This window comes from Uloborus diversus, chromosome 9 (genome assembly GCF_026930045.1).
Source record: "Uloborus diversus isolate 005 chromosome 9, Udiv.v.3.1, whole genome shotgun sequence".
Classification (NCBI taxonomy): Eukaryota; Metazoa; Arthropoda; class Arachnida; order Araneae; family Uloboridae; genus Uloborus; species Uloborus diversus.
The window spans coordinates 25421518-25436187 of record NC_072739.1 but is presented as its reverse complement, the minus strand read 5'-3'; the positions used below and the strand labels follow the sequence as shown (position 1 = coordinate 25436187).

Sequence of the window (14670 nt, the reverse complement as noted above, 5' to 3'; positions counted from 1 at the left end):
TTGTAGCGAGCTACTTCCCACGTGCCGATGATATGTTGGATGGTGATTTGGATTTTCTTCATTACAGAATTGTTTTCAGTGAAATTCTTTGTTTCTATCTTCTGCAATTTATAATTTTCCTTTTTTTTTTGTGTTCAATCAGATTTAATTCATTATTTGAGCATTTTTTCTATAATTGGTTTTATCAAGTAAATAAAATTATAAACATTGAGATGTTCACAACCCTCCATTATTTTTAGCCAATAAGATATTTATTTTTTAAACTGATATAGCACATTATTATCATGATTTGTACACTTTTAACCCTTTCAGGGGCGCATCATTAATTTTTGAGAAATCTTAAGAAAAAACACCACAAATGGGTTTATTTGATCATCTAGACATAGATTTTTCAGTTAAAAATTTTTTTTTCAGAATTTATTTCACTGGGGGTGGTGTCCTCATTTATTCACCCCCCCCCCACCTGGGGAAGGACAAAAACATGTTTATGCATGTAAAAATGAATTTGAATCTTTTCGAAGAATATGATTGACTACCTCAGGAAAAAAGAAGAAAAATGATTCACTCTTTCAGGGCTAATTAAAAATTTTAAAATCTGAAAAAAATTCCAATTTTTGGGGTAAACGAAAAACTGAAAAATTGATGATTTGAACAAGAAATTGAGCCTACGAAAAATTTTTTTTTTGTTATTCTGCCATCTAATGTTGTTCATTGAACTTAAAAGAAGAGGACTCAAGCGATTTTGATTCAAAAAATTCGGAAAAAAGAGAAAAAAATTCATAAATTAGTGGTTTCACAGCGCAACCACCGCCCCTGAAAGGGTTAACAAGTCTTGAAAAGTGGTTGAAATTGAAAGTTCCAATTTTAAGTGCTTGAAAAATCTTTAACTGTTCCTTAAGTCTTCCTTCACACGAGGCAGTTTAGTTGAATCAACTTTTGAACATGCAGTTATTAATAAGTGTAACCAAGTAGAAAAGTGAAGGAATCGTCTGTCATTCATTCACACAACAGCCAACTGTGCCTAGTGAGTACGGCATACCAGGCACATGTGCTGCAACCATTTTCATTCCGGCGAGTAAATCAACTTTTCAGTCGATTACACTCATCGGGACATTACCAAGCATTTGCTCTACAAACAAGTAAACTAGCCAAGAGTCAACTTGGTCCAGTTTTATCAACATTATAGAGCAGCTGCTCGAATGAATTTGGCTTGTTAGAAGAAAAGTTGATTAAACTAAGTTACCTCTTGTGAAGACAATGAAAAACACCAGTCAACTAGTTGACAATCGACTTTTTCGAAAAGTTCATTCCATTAACGGCGTTATGTGTAGGAGGCTTATTTTTAAATTAATTTAAAAGATACTTTTTGTCACTATTATTTCAATTGTTCATTTGTAAATACTATTTTAACTGTTTTAAACAACAAAGAGTTTGCTTCTTACTTCGTTTGTTGCATCGCTAAAATAAAATTTGTGTCCCTACTTCTGAAAAACTGTGTGGGGGTAGCACCCCCCCTCCCCTTGTCGTCGGCCCTGTACGCAAAACCCTCTTCAATATGCAATCATTAGGGCCATCTTCCGGCTTTTCATTCTTCTATTTTTATGTCAGTCCTGGAAATTAATAGCTGGACCTTATATAAGAAGGGTAAAAAATACACGTGCGAGCAGAATAAGATAGTAAAAAAAAAACGGGCGAGTTTTACAGAAGTGGATGTAATTAGAACTCAAAAGTCAACAAACATAGAGGCTGGTGTGTAAGAAGTAGGTAAAATGAGTAAATTTTAGGCGTAATCTGTAAAATATGGCAAGTATGCATGTTCTAGAAGCCAAAATCAATGACATTAGTCTGTTTCTGCCATTTTTGAGCATTTCTTGCTGACATGACAACCATGACTTTCCATGACCAAATTCGATTATGGTCAAATTTCCATCAGTTTCCAAGTGCACAGATACCTTGAGTGTAGAAAAACAGAAAAAATTCGAAAGTGCTACAGTGAAGATCAGAACCATGACTTCTCAAAACAAAGTGCTGCTTGTAAAAATATTGTACCACGTTAAAGTTCCAAAGTTAATAATAAAAAGGTCAGTAAGCCACTAATTAGTCATTCACACTTTTGACTCTGCATTTAGTTTTACTATACAAGCAGTTTTGAGAGCAAACAATATGATTTTCATCATTTCATGTTATTGATTTTAATTGTTGCTAAAATTTCTGCCTGTCATAGATAGGGTGAATCACATAAATCAGTTCCAGGGTTCGTACTCAATTTCAGAAATAAAATGAAGGAGTTTTGAAGGAGTAAAATGAGGTTTTGAAGGAGTACAAATGGGCTGTCATTAAATGATGTCACACTTTTTTTCAACGTATTTAACCCCCTTTGTCACTATATGCCACACTTCACCTACTCCTTCCTTTGTCACATGTCATATTTTTTATAAACATATTGTTATAATGAATGTGTGATGTCACATATTGGCCTCCTCTCTCTTCCTCTTGTTACAATTTCATGAACCCGTCTCCCCCTTAAGGTATGACATCACTTGTGATGACCTTTTTACAGTATCATAACTGTGATTCACTAAACAATTGTCTTTTCAACACAATCACCAAATGTAGTACAACTACTTATGTGTTTTTAAATAATAATTGAAAACCTGACCTTTGCTGCTTAGAGTGGTGGAGGGAAAAACAATAATCATAAAACTTAAAAAATAGCCAAGCACCATTTAAGCATGTTTTACTTCACTTATGAAATGTCTTAATCCATCTAATGATATTTTTATTTTCAACTTTTATGACTTCTATAATCAATGTGTAAATCACATCTTTATAAAAAATATAGATAAACAAATTACTACATTAAAACTGCCCTTATACCTTCGTCCTTGTGACGAAGTTAAGTTGTCGATTGAAGTATTTTAAGTTACTGTCATAGAGGAAGGTTGTATTTTATGTAAAAAAGAAGGAGTATTGAAGGAGTCAAAACCAAAATGAAATAGTTTGAAGGGCCCTTTGAAAAAATTTCCTAAATGAAGGAGTATTGGAAGAGTTTTGAAGGAGCATACGAACCCTGCAGTTCTTATTTTAATACTTTGCTCTGATCGGAAAAATATTAGGGTAAACTTAATATCTGTTTATACTAAAACCCTATTTTTAGCATTTTTAAAATATAAATACAGTAGAACCTTCATTAAGGGACACTCTGTTTAAGGGACAGTCACAGAGCCCAAAAAATAATGTATAAGCTCATAAGAAATAGTGAATTTACTGGAATTAAAGTGTCACTATTCCTCTAAAAATTATTTGAGGTAAGTTTGACACACACATATGAGAAGGAAACCAGTAATGTATTGTATGAAAAACTTGCTGAAATTGACATGCATGATTTGTCCTCTCCACAACTTATTCAAGTAGATTCAAAGCCGATGCAGAGTGCACAGCAACTAATTAGCTTTGTATATTAAATTTAAAATTTGAACATTAATCGTAATTCACTTAGTATTACATAACATAAAGCAAATATATGCAATGAATTACTTCAAAATTATTTCTGTATGCTACAAAACTTTGTCATTACAAAATTTTTGATTGAATTTTTATAAATAAAATAATATAAACTTAGAAATTTAAATGATTGTGAATTTCATTTAGCATATACGAAACATTTTCAGTATTTAATCATAAGTGTTAATAGTTAATGTTTATTGTGATATTATACTACTAATTACACGGCATGCATGAATTCATCCGCCTCCGAAGAAGGGACACCTCTATTTAAGGGACAAAATGTCTGATCCCCTTAGTGTCCCTTATTAAGAGGTTCTACTGTAATACTAATTAAATACAGTCGAACCTTGTTATCTCGAACCTCCTTATCTCGAAACCCTTGATGTCTCAAAAAAATTTTCCCCCTGAATTTTCTATAAAAACGCCTATGTATTTTCCATAGTTATCTTGAAATTTATTTTTCAAAACCCTTGATATGTCGAAATTTTTGCACAAAAGCAAGTTTCAGTTGTTGTTTTTATTTGGTAATTTTTGTAGCAAAACCAGTTCCGGGGGGGGGGGGGGGGGACCAGTTTTCATCTTTCTTCTTGGAAACTTTGATTAGGGGATTGAAGCAAGATAATAGGGGAGTGTTGGTATGAAAGGGGTGCTGTGTTTTCCCCGGAGTAATCCCCCTCTCGAATCTTTGTGCATTTCTCTCGAACATGTTGTCCACCTTGAGGAAAGAGGGTTGATTTTTCGCCAGTCAGTTTTCAAGTGAAAACGGAAAATGCGTTCGTCATTTTCATCATTCTGCTTTTTTAACTCCTACAAAATGGCTGCTGAAAACTTTTTTAATGTGGGGAGCTCTGCTAGTTGAAGATAAGAATTTTTAAATTTTTAGGTGAAAAACCAGGTTGAAATTGCTGTTCATTTCAAAATCTCTTCCTGTGCACTTTCAACAATTATAAAATTTCAAATCTAGTAAAATATTGAAGACAACTTTATTGATCGAAATTCAAAGTGGTCTCATAGTACATATATAAATGCATATAGAGTATGTGTGTGTAATTATGAGAGTTTCTAGTGTAATTTTTTTAAAACCTTGATAACTCAAAAACTTGATATCTCGAATGTTTTTCCCATCCTGAGAGATTTGAGATATCGAGGTTGTACTGTACATGTGTTCTTTTATGCCAAAAATGTTATGAATTTTGTAAAAATAATACATGAATCAATTAAAAGGTACTTATAAAATCAGTTTTATTTAAAATTTTATACATTTGACTTTTCAGATATACAATGAAAGCTCTTATCAGAAATACTTGACAACAGATGGAATATAGAAGATTGATTACCTTTACAACCACACACATATTCCGATCTAATTTCAGACAGTACTCAACCTATTGCATGTCAGAATAGTGTTCAGCACATAACCCTGTTTCAGGTAATTAACCTTATTTTTTTTCAATCTCAAAAATTTATTGTGCATGCATTCTTCTGTTGCAGACTTTTATAATTATAGTTGCATGTTTTATCGATATTATTTGCTTTATTTATTACAAAACTTCGGTGCAAGGAGATGGCTCCAACTTTGAAAAACTGTCATGGACACACCAAAAAGAAATTTTACAAACCATTTTTTTAACATAGTATTTGCAATAAAAAGGCAGATTTCCAGGTCAAAAAAAAAAAAAAAATCACTGAAACTTCAAGTCAAAGTTAATCAATTTAAGTGTGGGACAGAGCCGGCTCTAGTAGTTTTGCCGCCTTAGGCGATATATTGACAAGTGCCGCCCCCCACCCCAATGATGATATTAATAACCTAAAATAATAATATTTTAATAAAAAATAATAGTAAAGTGCGAATAACTAAAGTGAGTTTCTAGTTAAATTGTAAAATGAGTTTAGTATATCCAAGCACTGATACACACTTTAAATTATTTTTTTTAGTAGTAAAGTAGTGCATTTTTTGGCATTGAAACAGATATTAGTATTTTCAAAAGATTTTTAAATCATGCAATTTGCCACCTGTAAAATTAAATTGAATTTCTAGTTAAATTCTCAACTACGTCTTGCATATCCAAGCACTGGTACACACTCTAATTTATTTATTTTTTAGCATTTTAGTTAAGAATCTCATACTGCTGAAACAGATGTTCATACTTCAGAAAAAAATATTTAAACTTTAAAATTTGCCGCCCCTAAAATCTGCCGCCCTAGGCGGCCACTTACCCTGGAAGGGGATTCTGGGAAATGGAAAGGCAGATTTCCTGGCCAAGAAGGGAAGAACAGTTCCTCAACCTTCATGCGAAGTGCAAAGCCATCTCTCTTCATTTGTGAAAATTGATGATCCATGAACTTTTGAAGCAGCCCAGTGGACACATGATTCCTTATTATGTCAAAACCCAGTGGAACTCAATCCTAACATACTAGATCAGCGCAGGCTCAAAGTGGTGATCTTTTTCTGGAGACACAATTGTCTGGCCAAACAAGTTTTCAGAGTAGGAATTTTTGCAAGTTCTGCAATCCAAAGGAAGGTGACTTCACCATTGAGAAGAGATAAAATGGAGAGAGTGAAGACATTCATTCGTGAAGTAAAGACCTCAAGTCACATGATATATTTTAAAGAAAAGCACAGGAAGAAATCAGGTTTCATTCTCTAGTTTCCTACAAAACGTGTCAACCATTCATCATTGTTGAGTCGCATGACTTGAGCTTTTTGCCCAAGCTTGCTCCCTTCATTTTAACTCCTGCTCTAAAGACTTCACTTACTTCACCTTCTCTACTGCTTTGTGTTTACTTCCACAATCCTGCAAGGATTGTTTGGGGTGGGGGAGCAAGTGTCCTTATGTGCTAAGCATATTGCATATTAGAATTTTTCATTTGTGTTTGAGTCTCTGCACCAGCAAAGTATTTGTACTTTTTTGTGCTTCTTAGTTTAATGTAGCCTTCTATTGGGGAAAAAACAGAAAGAAAAAAATTATTTTTGTACAGCATATTTAATCACCGCCCCCTGAATACTAAATGCCTATTGTATTTGCCTCAAGAAATGATCTTTCGGTACAGCATTACCTAGCGGCAATCCGATAAACTCATTGCTATTGCAATGGGTCCAAACAATTCAAATCAAATAGATAATTTCAAAATTTAAATGCAGAAATTAACCAATAGTTTTCTTTGCTATTAATTTTTAGTTTCTTCCCATAGATGGCAGTTGCCTCCGTGCCAAAATTTACTTATCTTCATGCCCTCGATTTGGGTTCATTTCTGCTCTATGTTAAAAGCGAGAAACCGACACGCATTCAAGGGGGGTTTAAATTTATGGAAAAACTTCCATTGACAAACATTTTTATTGGAGAAAAAAAAAATTTAAAATTCATTTACATCATTACTTTAACCTTTAATGTAAGGGGCTGTGCACATATAACGTTATCATTTTAGGGGGGGGGAGGGGGTAAAGCCAAATGATATCGTATGATATCGAGAGGGGGAGGGGGGGTTTTAAGTTTGATAACGTTATCACTTTTTTAAATTTTCGTATAATATTGCAATTTTCGTATTTTTCGTGCAATATTCGCGAGTTTATTTCTAATTTAAGGCACAAAACACATACAGTAACGATTGATTGAAATAACACCAGAAATATCACACCTGCACTCCAGAGCCAAATCCTCCTCCCCCACGGTTATTCCGAGAATTCGCCTGGGATACATCTTTTTGTTCTATCGACCAAGGTCGCCCAATGTCACCTTTGTTCCATTCCCTCGCTTTTTTTTTCTACCTATTGACCAATGAAGTTATGCGAATTGCGAACTGATAAGGAATGAAGACGGCAACTTGTGGAGTCACACTCATCGATGCAATCGTTCTTGTTGTGTGAAGACGTTTTCTAAATCTCTTGAAATGGATAAAAATAAAATGTTTTTAGAACTACATAAAAGCATTCAAACTGCAAATCCAGATAAAACAAAACAAGTTTGTCAGAGAGAGGCAACCATATTTTGGAATGCTCACAAGTTTGATCCAGAATTCAACACTGTTTTACAGAGAAAGCTTGAAGAATTGAACAAAATTGCAAAGAAAAAGAGAGCAGGGCTTTTATCCTTTTGGACAAAGGTAAGTTTTTTCTAAAAATTTGATAATGCATGCGTTGGTATTAACATGGGGATGTAAACTATTGCGTCCACTCTACTCTAAAACCGTTTCACTAGAAAATTGGAGCATTATGGAGGAGATTTTTTTTCTTAGCGGGGAGAATTTTTAATTTAATTTTTTTTTTCAGTTTCCTTTCTTTTATACACATCTGCTTTTTTTTATCGTTTGGAATTATAGATGAATGTTATATTTTTTTAGTTTCTTTTTTGACCATGGTTGATTATTCTATTTTTGATTTTACATTTTTTTTGAAGTTTTTTTTTATTAGAGAATATTTATTTTTTTAGTTATGATTTTATATTTTTTTTTTTTTTTTTTTTGTCATTTCCAATGAACTTCTGTTTTTTTTGTTTTCCTTAGCAGACAGGAAGATTTTTTTTTCATCAGAACATTTTTTCTAATGAAATCGAAACTGAATCGTGTTTGCTTTAGAAAAATGATTATTTTTCTTTTATTCTGCATTCTTATATACGTTAGAAATTTGTTAAATGTAAATTGTACTTTTCGTTTTTATTTAGTCCCCTTTACAACTGCGGAACAGGCTAGTCATCCTTTTAAAATAAAAATATCAAAACAAAAGTTAGAACTTATCAAAGATTAGCATAGTGATTTTGATTGTTGGTTTTGAATTGCAGTTTCTGAATATTTGATAAAATGGATTTCTGACTTTTCTTACACTTGTCAGATTTTTCTTTATTAGGATCACGTAGTGTATACTAAGATCGTAATGTTAGTACGGACGTACGGACGTTTCTTCGCACGATAACTCTCGAACCGATGCGAATTTTCGAATGGAATTTTTTTAATCGATTGGTATTCTTAATATCTCGGTCAAGGGTTTATTATAATTCTTTTTAGTGAATGTAATATTTTGTTTGAAAATATAACATTCACTCCAAAGGCGCTCACTAAACAACATTTATTTTTACACAGGTACCTTCAACGGAGAAGAAAGCACAGATTGCAGCGTCAACAGCTATGAATGACAGTACCAGTTCTGGAAGTAGCGAAATAACGAATTCGAAACCCGAACCTGAAGTTATTCCGAAAGATTCATCTGAGAAGCCCATCAACAATGCCCGAGAAGCACCAGCACAAAAGACACTGATTTCAAAAATTGCCCTAGCGAAAGATCGGCTTTTCTTGATTTTGCGTCAAAGGGATGTTGGGCTCGCTGAAGTGAGCCACTCTGATATTCAAAAGGCCAGAGATGATGTGAAAAATCTAGAAAAGCAATTAAAACGGCTAATAAATGTAGCTGAAGCCAATAGGAAAGCGCGAGAAAAAAAGAGAAAACTTTTTGAGGCATTGGAAGAGAAATATCCTGAAGATAATATGAAGTTAGTTAAGAAAATAGGGAGACCAGCTCTGGAAAATGACCAACCAGAGATTTTGAAAGTGATTTGTGAACTGGCGAAGCAGGGAGCTGGTGCAGATGGACGACGACGTTGTGAAGCCCTTAATTCATGTATGACATTAGACGACTTGCACGACGAACTGAAGGAAAATCACGGATTAATGCTAAGTAGAACAGCTACTTACTTGCGATTACTGCCGCGAAATTATTCTACAGTCGAAGGAAAGCGCCATGTTACTACTGTGCCGGTCCGTTTATGCCAACCACAAAACAATCAAAGAAGAGCTCACGCAGACAGCGAGTTTTGTAAAATGACAATCAATCACCTGAAAGAATTATCCGCAACGTTAACCAGTCAAGATGTTGTCTTTCTGTCAGTTGATGATAAATGTAGGGTACCAATTGGCATTACAGCTGCTAAAAATCAAAGCCCATTGATAATGCACTTAGACTATCGTGTTCGACTTCCAGACCATGATTTTGTGAAAGCAGCTAGACACAAACTAATACCAAGTGTTTATGCCGGACTAGTAATTAAAGATGGTAAACCATGCGATCCGACAAGAGTATCATATTCCGGTCCAACTTATATAGCGATTCGCTCTGCTAAACACGATTCTTCAACTGCTGAAACTCATGCATTTGACTTAGACAATGTGATGACTCTGCCAGAATTTTCAAAATTAGTTCGAAGGGAAGATTCTACTGTAAAACCAGTATTAATCATCACAAGTGATGGTGGCCCCGACGAAAATCCTCGGTATGAAAAAGTACAGCTTGCCGCAATTGAGACTTTTAAAAAGTTTGATTTGGATGCCGTATTCCTAGCCACAAATGCCCCTGGTCGTTCGGCCTACAATGCAGTAGAGAGGCGAATGGCACCCCTTAGCCGCCAACTCTCAGGTTTAGTTTTGCCACATGATCACTTCGGAAATCACTTGGATTCGAGTGGTAAGACTGTTGATGTCGAGAAAGAGAAGAAAAACTTCGAAGCAGCTGCAAATGTGCTCTCTGAAGTATGGAATTCAACAGTAATTGATGACTACCCTGTAGTAGCAAAGTATCAGGCACCTGGAAGTGAACGTATAAGTTCAGAAGTTTGTCAGAGTTGGAAAAGAACACATATGAGATGTTCCACATATTTGTGTCAAATAGTAAAATGTGACGATCGATCGTGCTGTACACCAAAACGATCAAATATTGGTTCAATCTTAAAGAACCATTTCTTGCCAGTTCCTGTTCCAGTCAGTGAGGGATTGACCATTCAAAAGGGAGGAGCATATCTTCCTTTGTGTGCCGCGCAATTGATGCAGGATGCTGCCAAGCTGAAGCAGACATCTTCAAATGTTAGTGAAATTGCATATGATTTGTTCTTGCCATCAATAAACGACGAAATCTTGAAAAAACGCATTTGTGTGAAGTGTGATATATATCATTGCACCTTAAAGGCTTTAAAAGATCATTCAAAAGTATGCGGAAAAGCCATGATCATTGAGAAAATGAAACCAAAGCGTATTGCTGCTCGCAGGCGGACAGAACTTTTGGCTTGTTTTAGGGATGATGATGATCTACAGTGGATTGATAAAGATGAGTGTGATTGCAGTGCAGATTTGAAAAGTGATCTTCCAAACATTTCAGACGAGATACCTATAATAGAACTAATGGAACCAACATGGGAAGAATTGTGACATTATTTCATTATTCATCACTGTATTCCACTTAATTTTTGTTCATTTTTCCTTATCTTAATTATTGTAAATTCTTAAATTTCCTTTTTTAAATGTCAATTTATACGTGATAAAATAATTATAACAAATACATTTTTTAATTTATCACATATTAGTCGTAATATTAAAATTATTCTATTTTTAATACCTTTGTTAATTATACCTCGATTTTATAAAAACATTACTGATAATTATGGTATTGATATTGACTGTACACAAATAATTTTATAAATTAATGGGTGGGATATAGAATTAAAAACTTAATTTTTTTGTACCTGATAACGATATCATAGAGTGAGGGGGGGGGGGTCGTGTAATGATAACGTTTGATATCGTAGGGGAGGGGGGGGGTCAAAAATATGTGAAAAATTGATAACGTTATATGTGCACAGCCCCTAACCTTTAATTAATCTATTGGTTTGAATGAAAGAGTTATATTTTCTAGAAAATCAAAATGAGAACAATTTTTTTAAATCAAAGTAAATCTCAAACAAGATAAACTAATAGTTTTCCAGTGTTTTCGCTTTTAGGGACTTGAATGCAATGTTCGCCTAAGTAATCATTTTCATCTGTGACTTTAGTCAAATACACTGGCCTCAAAAAGTTAAGGTATAACATGTTTTTCGAAGCTCACCATAAAAAAATAGCAGTAACAATAAAATGCATAGTTTGCATGAATGATAATATTAATAACAAACTTTAAAACCATTTATAGAAAAATGATAGCTAACATTTTTATTTTATAGAAAAGAACATATTTTTATGAACAAGACAAAAATATGCAAATATCACGTTTTCGTACTTTTGTGTGTAAGTTGTGTTGATTTTCAACTGTTGTTGGCAGTTTCGGTGACAATAGTCAATCGAGTTTAGAAAATGTCTCAGAGACGTCATTTACCCGATTCGTTAAGGGGGCCGGCAGTTAGTCGGGATGGATGAAAATGGGATTGTCGCAGGCTGATGCTGCTAGATGTCTCAATGTGTTCATAGTGTCGTTCAGCCACTTTGGAATCGATACCAATCTGAAGATTCCAGAAGACCTGTTCTAGGCTGACCACGAGCTACAACACCTGCAGAAGACCGTTTTCTAGTTCTTTTGGTCCAATGGAGAAGAACCACTACTGTGCCGCAGCTCGTTGCAGACCACTTTGTAGCATCAGGAAGAAGAATTTCGGCTACTACGGTGCTAAATCGTCTTCACAATACAGGTCTCTATGCAAGACGATCAGTTGTGTGTGTTCCCCTCAACGGACCGCAGTGAAGGATCTGCTTATGCTGGGTAAGAGAACATGTTTCCTGGACCCAGCAGCAATGGGCTTCTGTGCTGTTCACAGACGATTCCTGATTAACATTGGAGCGTGATTCAGTGCGTCAACTGATCCGAAGGAAACGGCGCAATAGATACCATCAATCTAACACTGTTGAAAGACAGTTATAGAGGTGGTGGAATTATGGTTTGGGCAGGGATCTCGTTCCATGGTCACTGACCTGCATGTGTTCCATGGAGGAACTCTGACTGGTCTGAGATATTGGGATGAGAGCCTTGATCCATATGTCCACCCATATGCTGGTGCTATTGGTAATGACTTTATTCTGATGGATGGTAATGCACGACTTCACTGAGCTCGGATTGCTGAGGAGTATCATGAGGACCACGGTTGGGAACAAATGGATTGGCCAGTTTGACTTCGGACCCGAATCCGATAGAACATCTTTGGGACTATCTTTGCAGGCAGGTTGCTGCTTTAAACCCTCCTCCAAAGTCGTTGCATGAGCTGGAACAAGGCTTACTCTGTGTCTGGTCTTTGCTTCCTATTCCACTGTCTGAAAACTTAATAACAGGGAAATTTGATGCCACCAATGCATTTAAGTTAGGGGGAGGGGCAGCATATTCCTTATTAGAACCCATTTTTGTTGGTTCATTGGTTGGTTGAATTTTAATGGCACAAGAGCCCTTGAGGGATATACTGAACCCATTTTTGTATTGTTTCTATGACATTTTACTACACAACACTGTGATGTTCTATTAGAATGAACTTTTCCACAAAGATTGCTTTTATTTGCTATAAATCGTGCCTGCAATACACTTACACCGATTTCTGTGGCATATTCAATAAAAAACTATCTAATGCACATATCCTCCAAATTTTTTGTTTCTACATTTCTTCATTTGCAAATTAGATGCAAAAAATTAGTTGTACCTTAACTTTTTGAGGCCAGTGTAGTAGTACTCTTCATTTCATGGCATGACACAAAACCCGAAATTGCTCATAATTTTATAGCAAAGTGTTGATAATTTTTAAAAAATGCAATTTTAAATTGCTATACTGGGTTTTGCCAATAGCTTTCACTTATTTTTTGCTATACCTTTTATCAATTTACGATTTTAATTTTATATTGAAATGAATGGGACAGCAAATAAGAATTCAGATAAGGACTGAAGAAGAGAAACACGAGATGCAGCATATTAAGTCATTTTAGTAGAAAAATTTCACTATTTTATTCTCTGCAGTAGTTTTTTAAGAGAAAACAGGAAAGTTTCAAATACATATATGAATCTGCAAAGTTCAGAAATTTGATTAACCTAAGGTATGTGAATTTGAGGTAGTAACTGTTCATGTGTTAGGTATTATAATATAATCGAAATCTAATATTTCAAATTCATTAAACCTTCTCCTACATTATAAAACGACAACTAGTCTATGGGAAGACTAATTCACTTTATATCAAAAGTTACGCACTGAAATAAACCCCAATCCTCCTCTCCTGATATTCTCTAGAATTTGCTTCCAGTGATTACCTGCACTTATTTTCCCAAGATTTTAATTATCGTGAGCCGGTTGTATCCACAAAAATTTAAGCGCCCATTAAAAAAACATTAAAAGCATTTTTTTTATGTTCATGTTAAATTCGGTAAATTTTAAGCTTAGGAAATCCCTTCTTTTATCTTTATTTAAGCAAAATTACGGCTTGTGATAATAAGTGCTTTCTTCAGACTTATTAGTTAAAGCTTGCAATTACACATGATTTTGTTGCAAATAAATCATTCGGTACAATATCAAAAAATGTTTTTTTTTTTTGTTATAAACTTTCACTTAAATAAAACGTATTTTTCTCGGGATGCTTTTCAACTGAATTATTCAAGTTCTGCATAAACTTAATTTTCTCTAATAATAAGCATTTCCTGAGTTCATGCTCTTCCCTTTCAAGCTTTAGTTTTTCTTTGTAATAGTCTTCTTGCGCTGTACAAGTCTCAACGGCACTGGAAGTTCTAGCTGTGGCTATTGGTTCTTTTCTTCTCCACACGGACTGTTTATAGAAACCACACCTTTTCGGAGGTATTGAAGTTGATTTATTAGTCAACTGTGGCAATTCAGGAGGAGCCAAAATGATTGATCCATCTGTTGCTAGAGTTGGTTTTATGTCAATGTCTGTTTCATCGTTGAATGGCTGAAAAATAAATAAAAGTTCTTTAAAATGTTGACAGAATCAAAATAAAAAACTTTTCAAATGAATAAACAAATCTTAATTTGAATTGAGTGTGCATATCAAACATATTTGAAACAAAATTATTGAATACCAATTTAAAAAAAAGAATAATGCAACATTAGTGACATACAAAACTTTTGCTGCTCGAGTAGAGGGCAGCGAACAGCAAGCAACATGTTAAGAATTGTTGTTTGTAGAAAAGTTCCTTGAAATGCCCCCCCCCCTTCCCACACTATAATGTACGAAAACCGACAAGAATAGAGAAATTACAAGAGTAAACAAACTGGAATTTATCATATCTCAGAATATAGAACTAGATAAAACATGAATTTTTCTATCTATATACATATAAATTTCAAATTCACTTTTTAAATATGCCTCAGTAAAGGGTGTCCCAAAATTAACGCAACATTTGAATTTGCTGCCATTTTTTCAGTACGTTGTAGACAA

The 14670-nt window shown here is 34.4% G+C and overlaps 1 protein-coding gene across 1 annotated transcript in view; it reads right to left on the bottom strand.

Moving 5' to 3' along the window:
• Window positions 1-13812: 13812 nt before the first annotated feature.
• The window catches only part of LOC129229814 (uncharacterized), a 49324-nt gene continuing 48466 nt past the window's right edge, over window positions 13813-14670 (bottom strand). Inside the window, exon 3 of the mRNA XM_054864189.1 lies at window positions 13813-14181. Within this exon, the coding sequence (XP_054720164.1) occupies window positions 13813-14181 (369 nt within the window). The remainder of the gene's footprint in view (window positions 14182-14670) is intronic.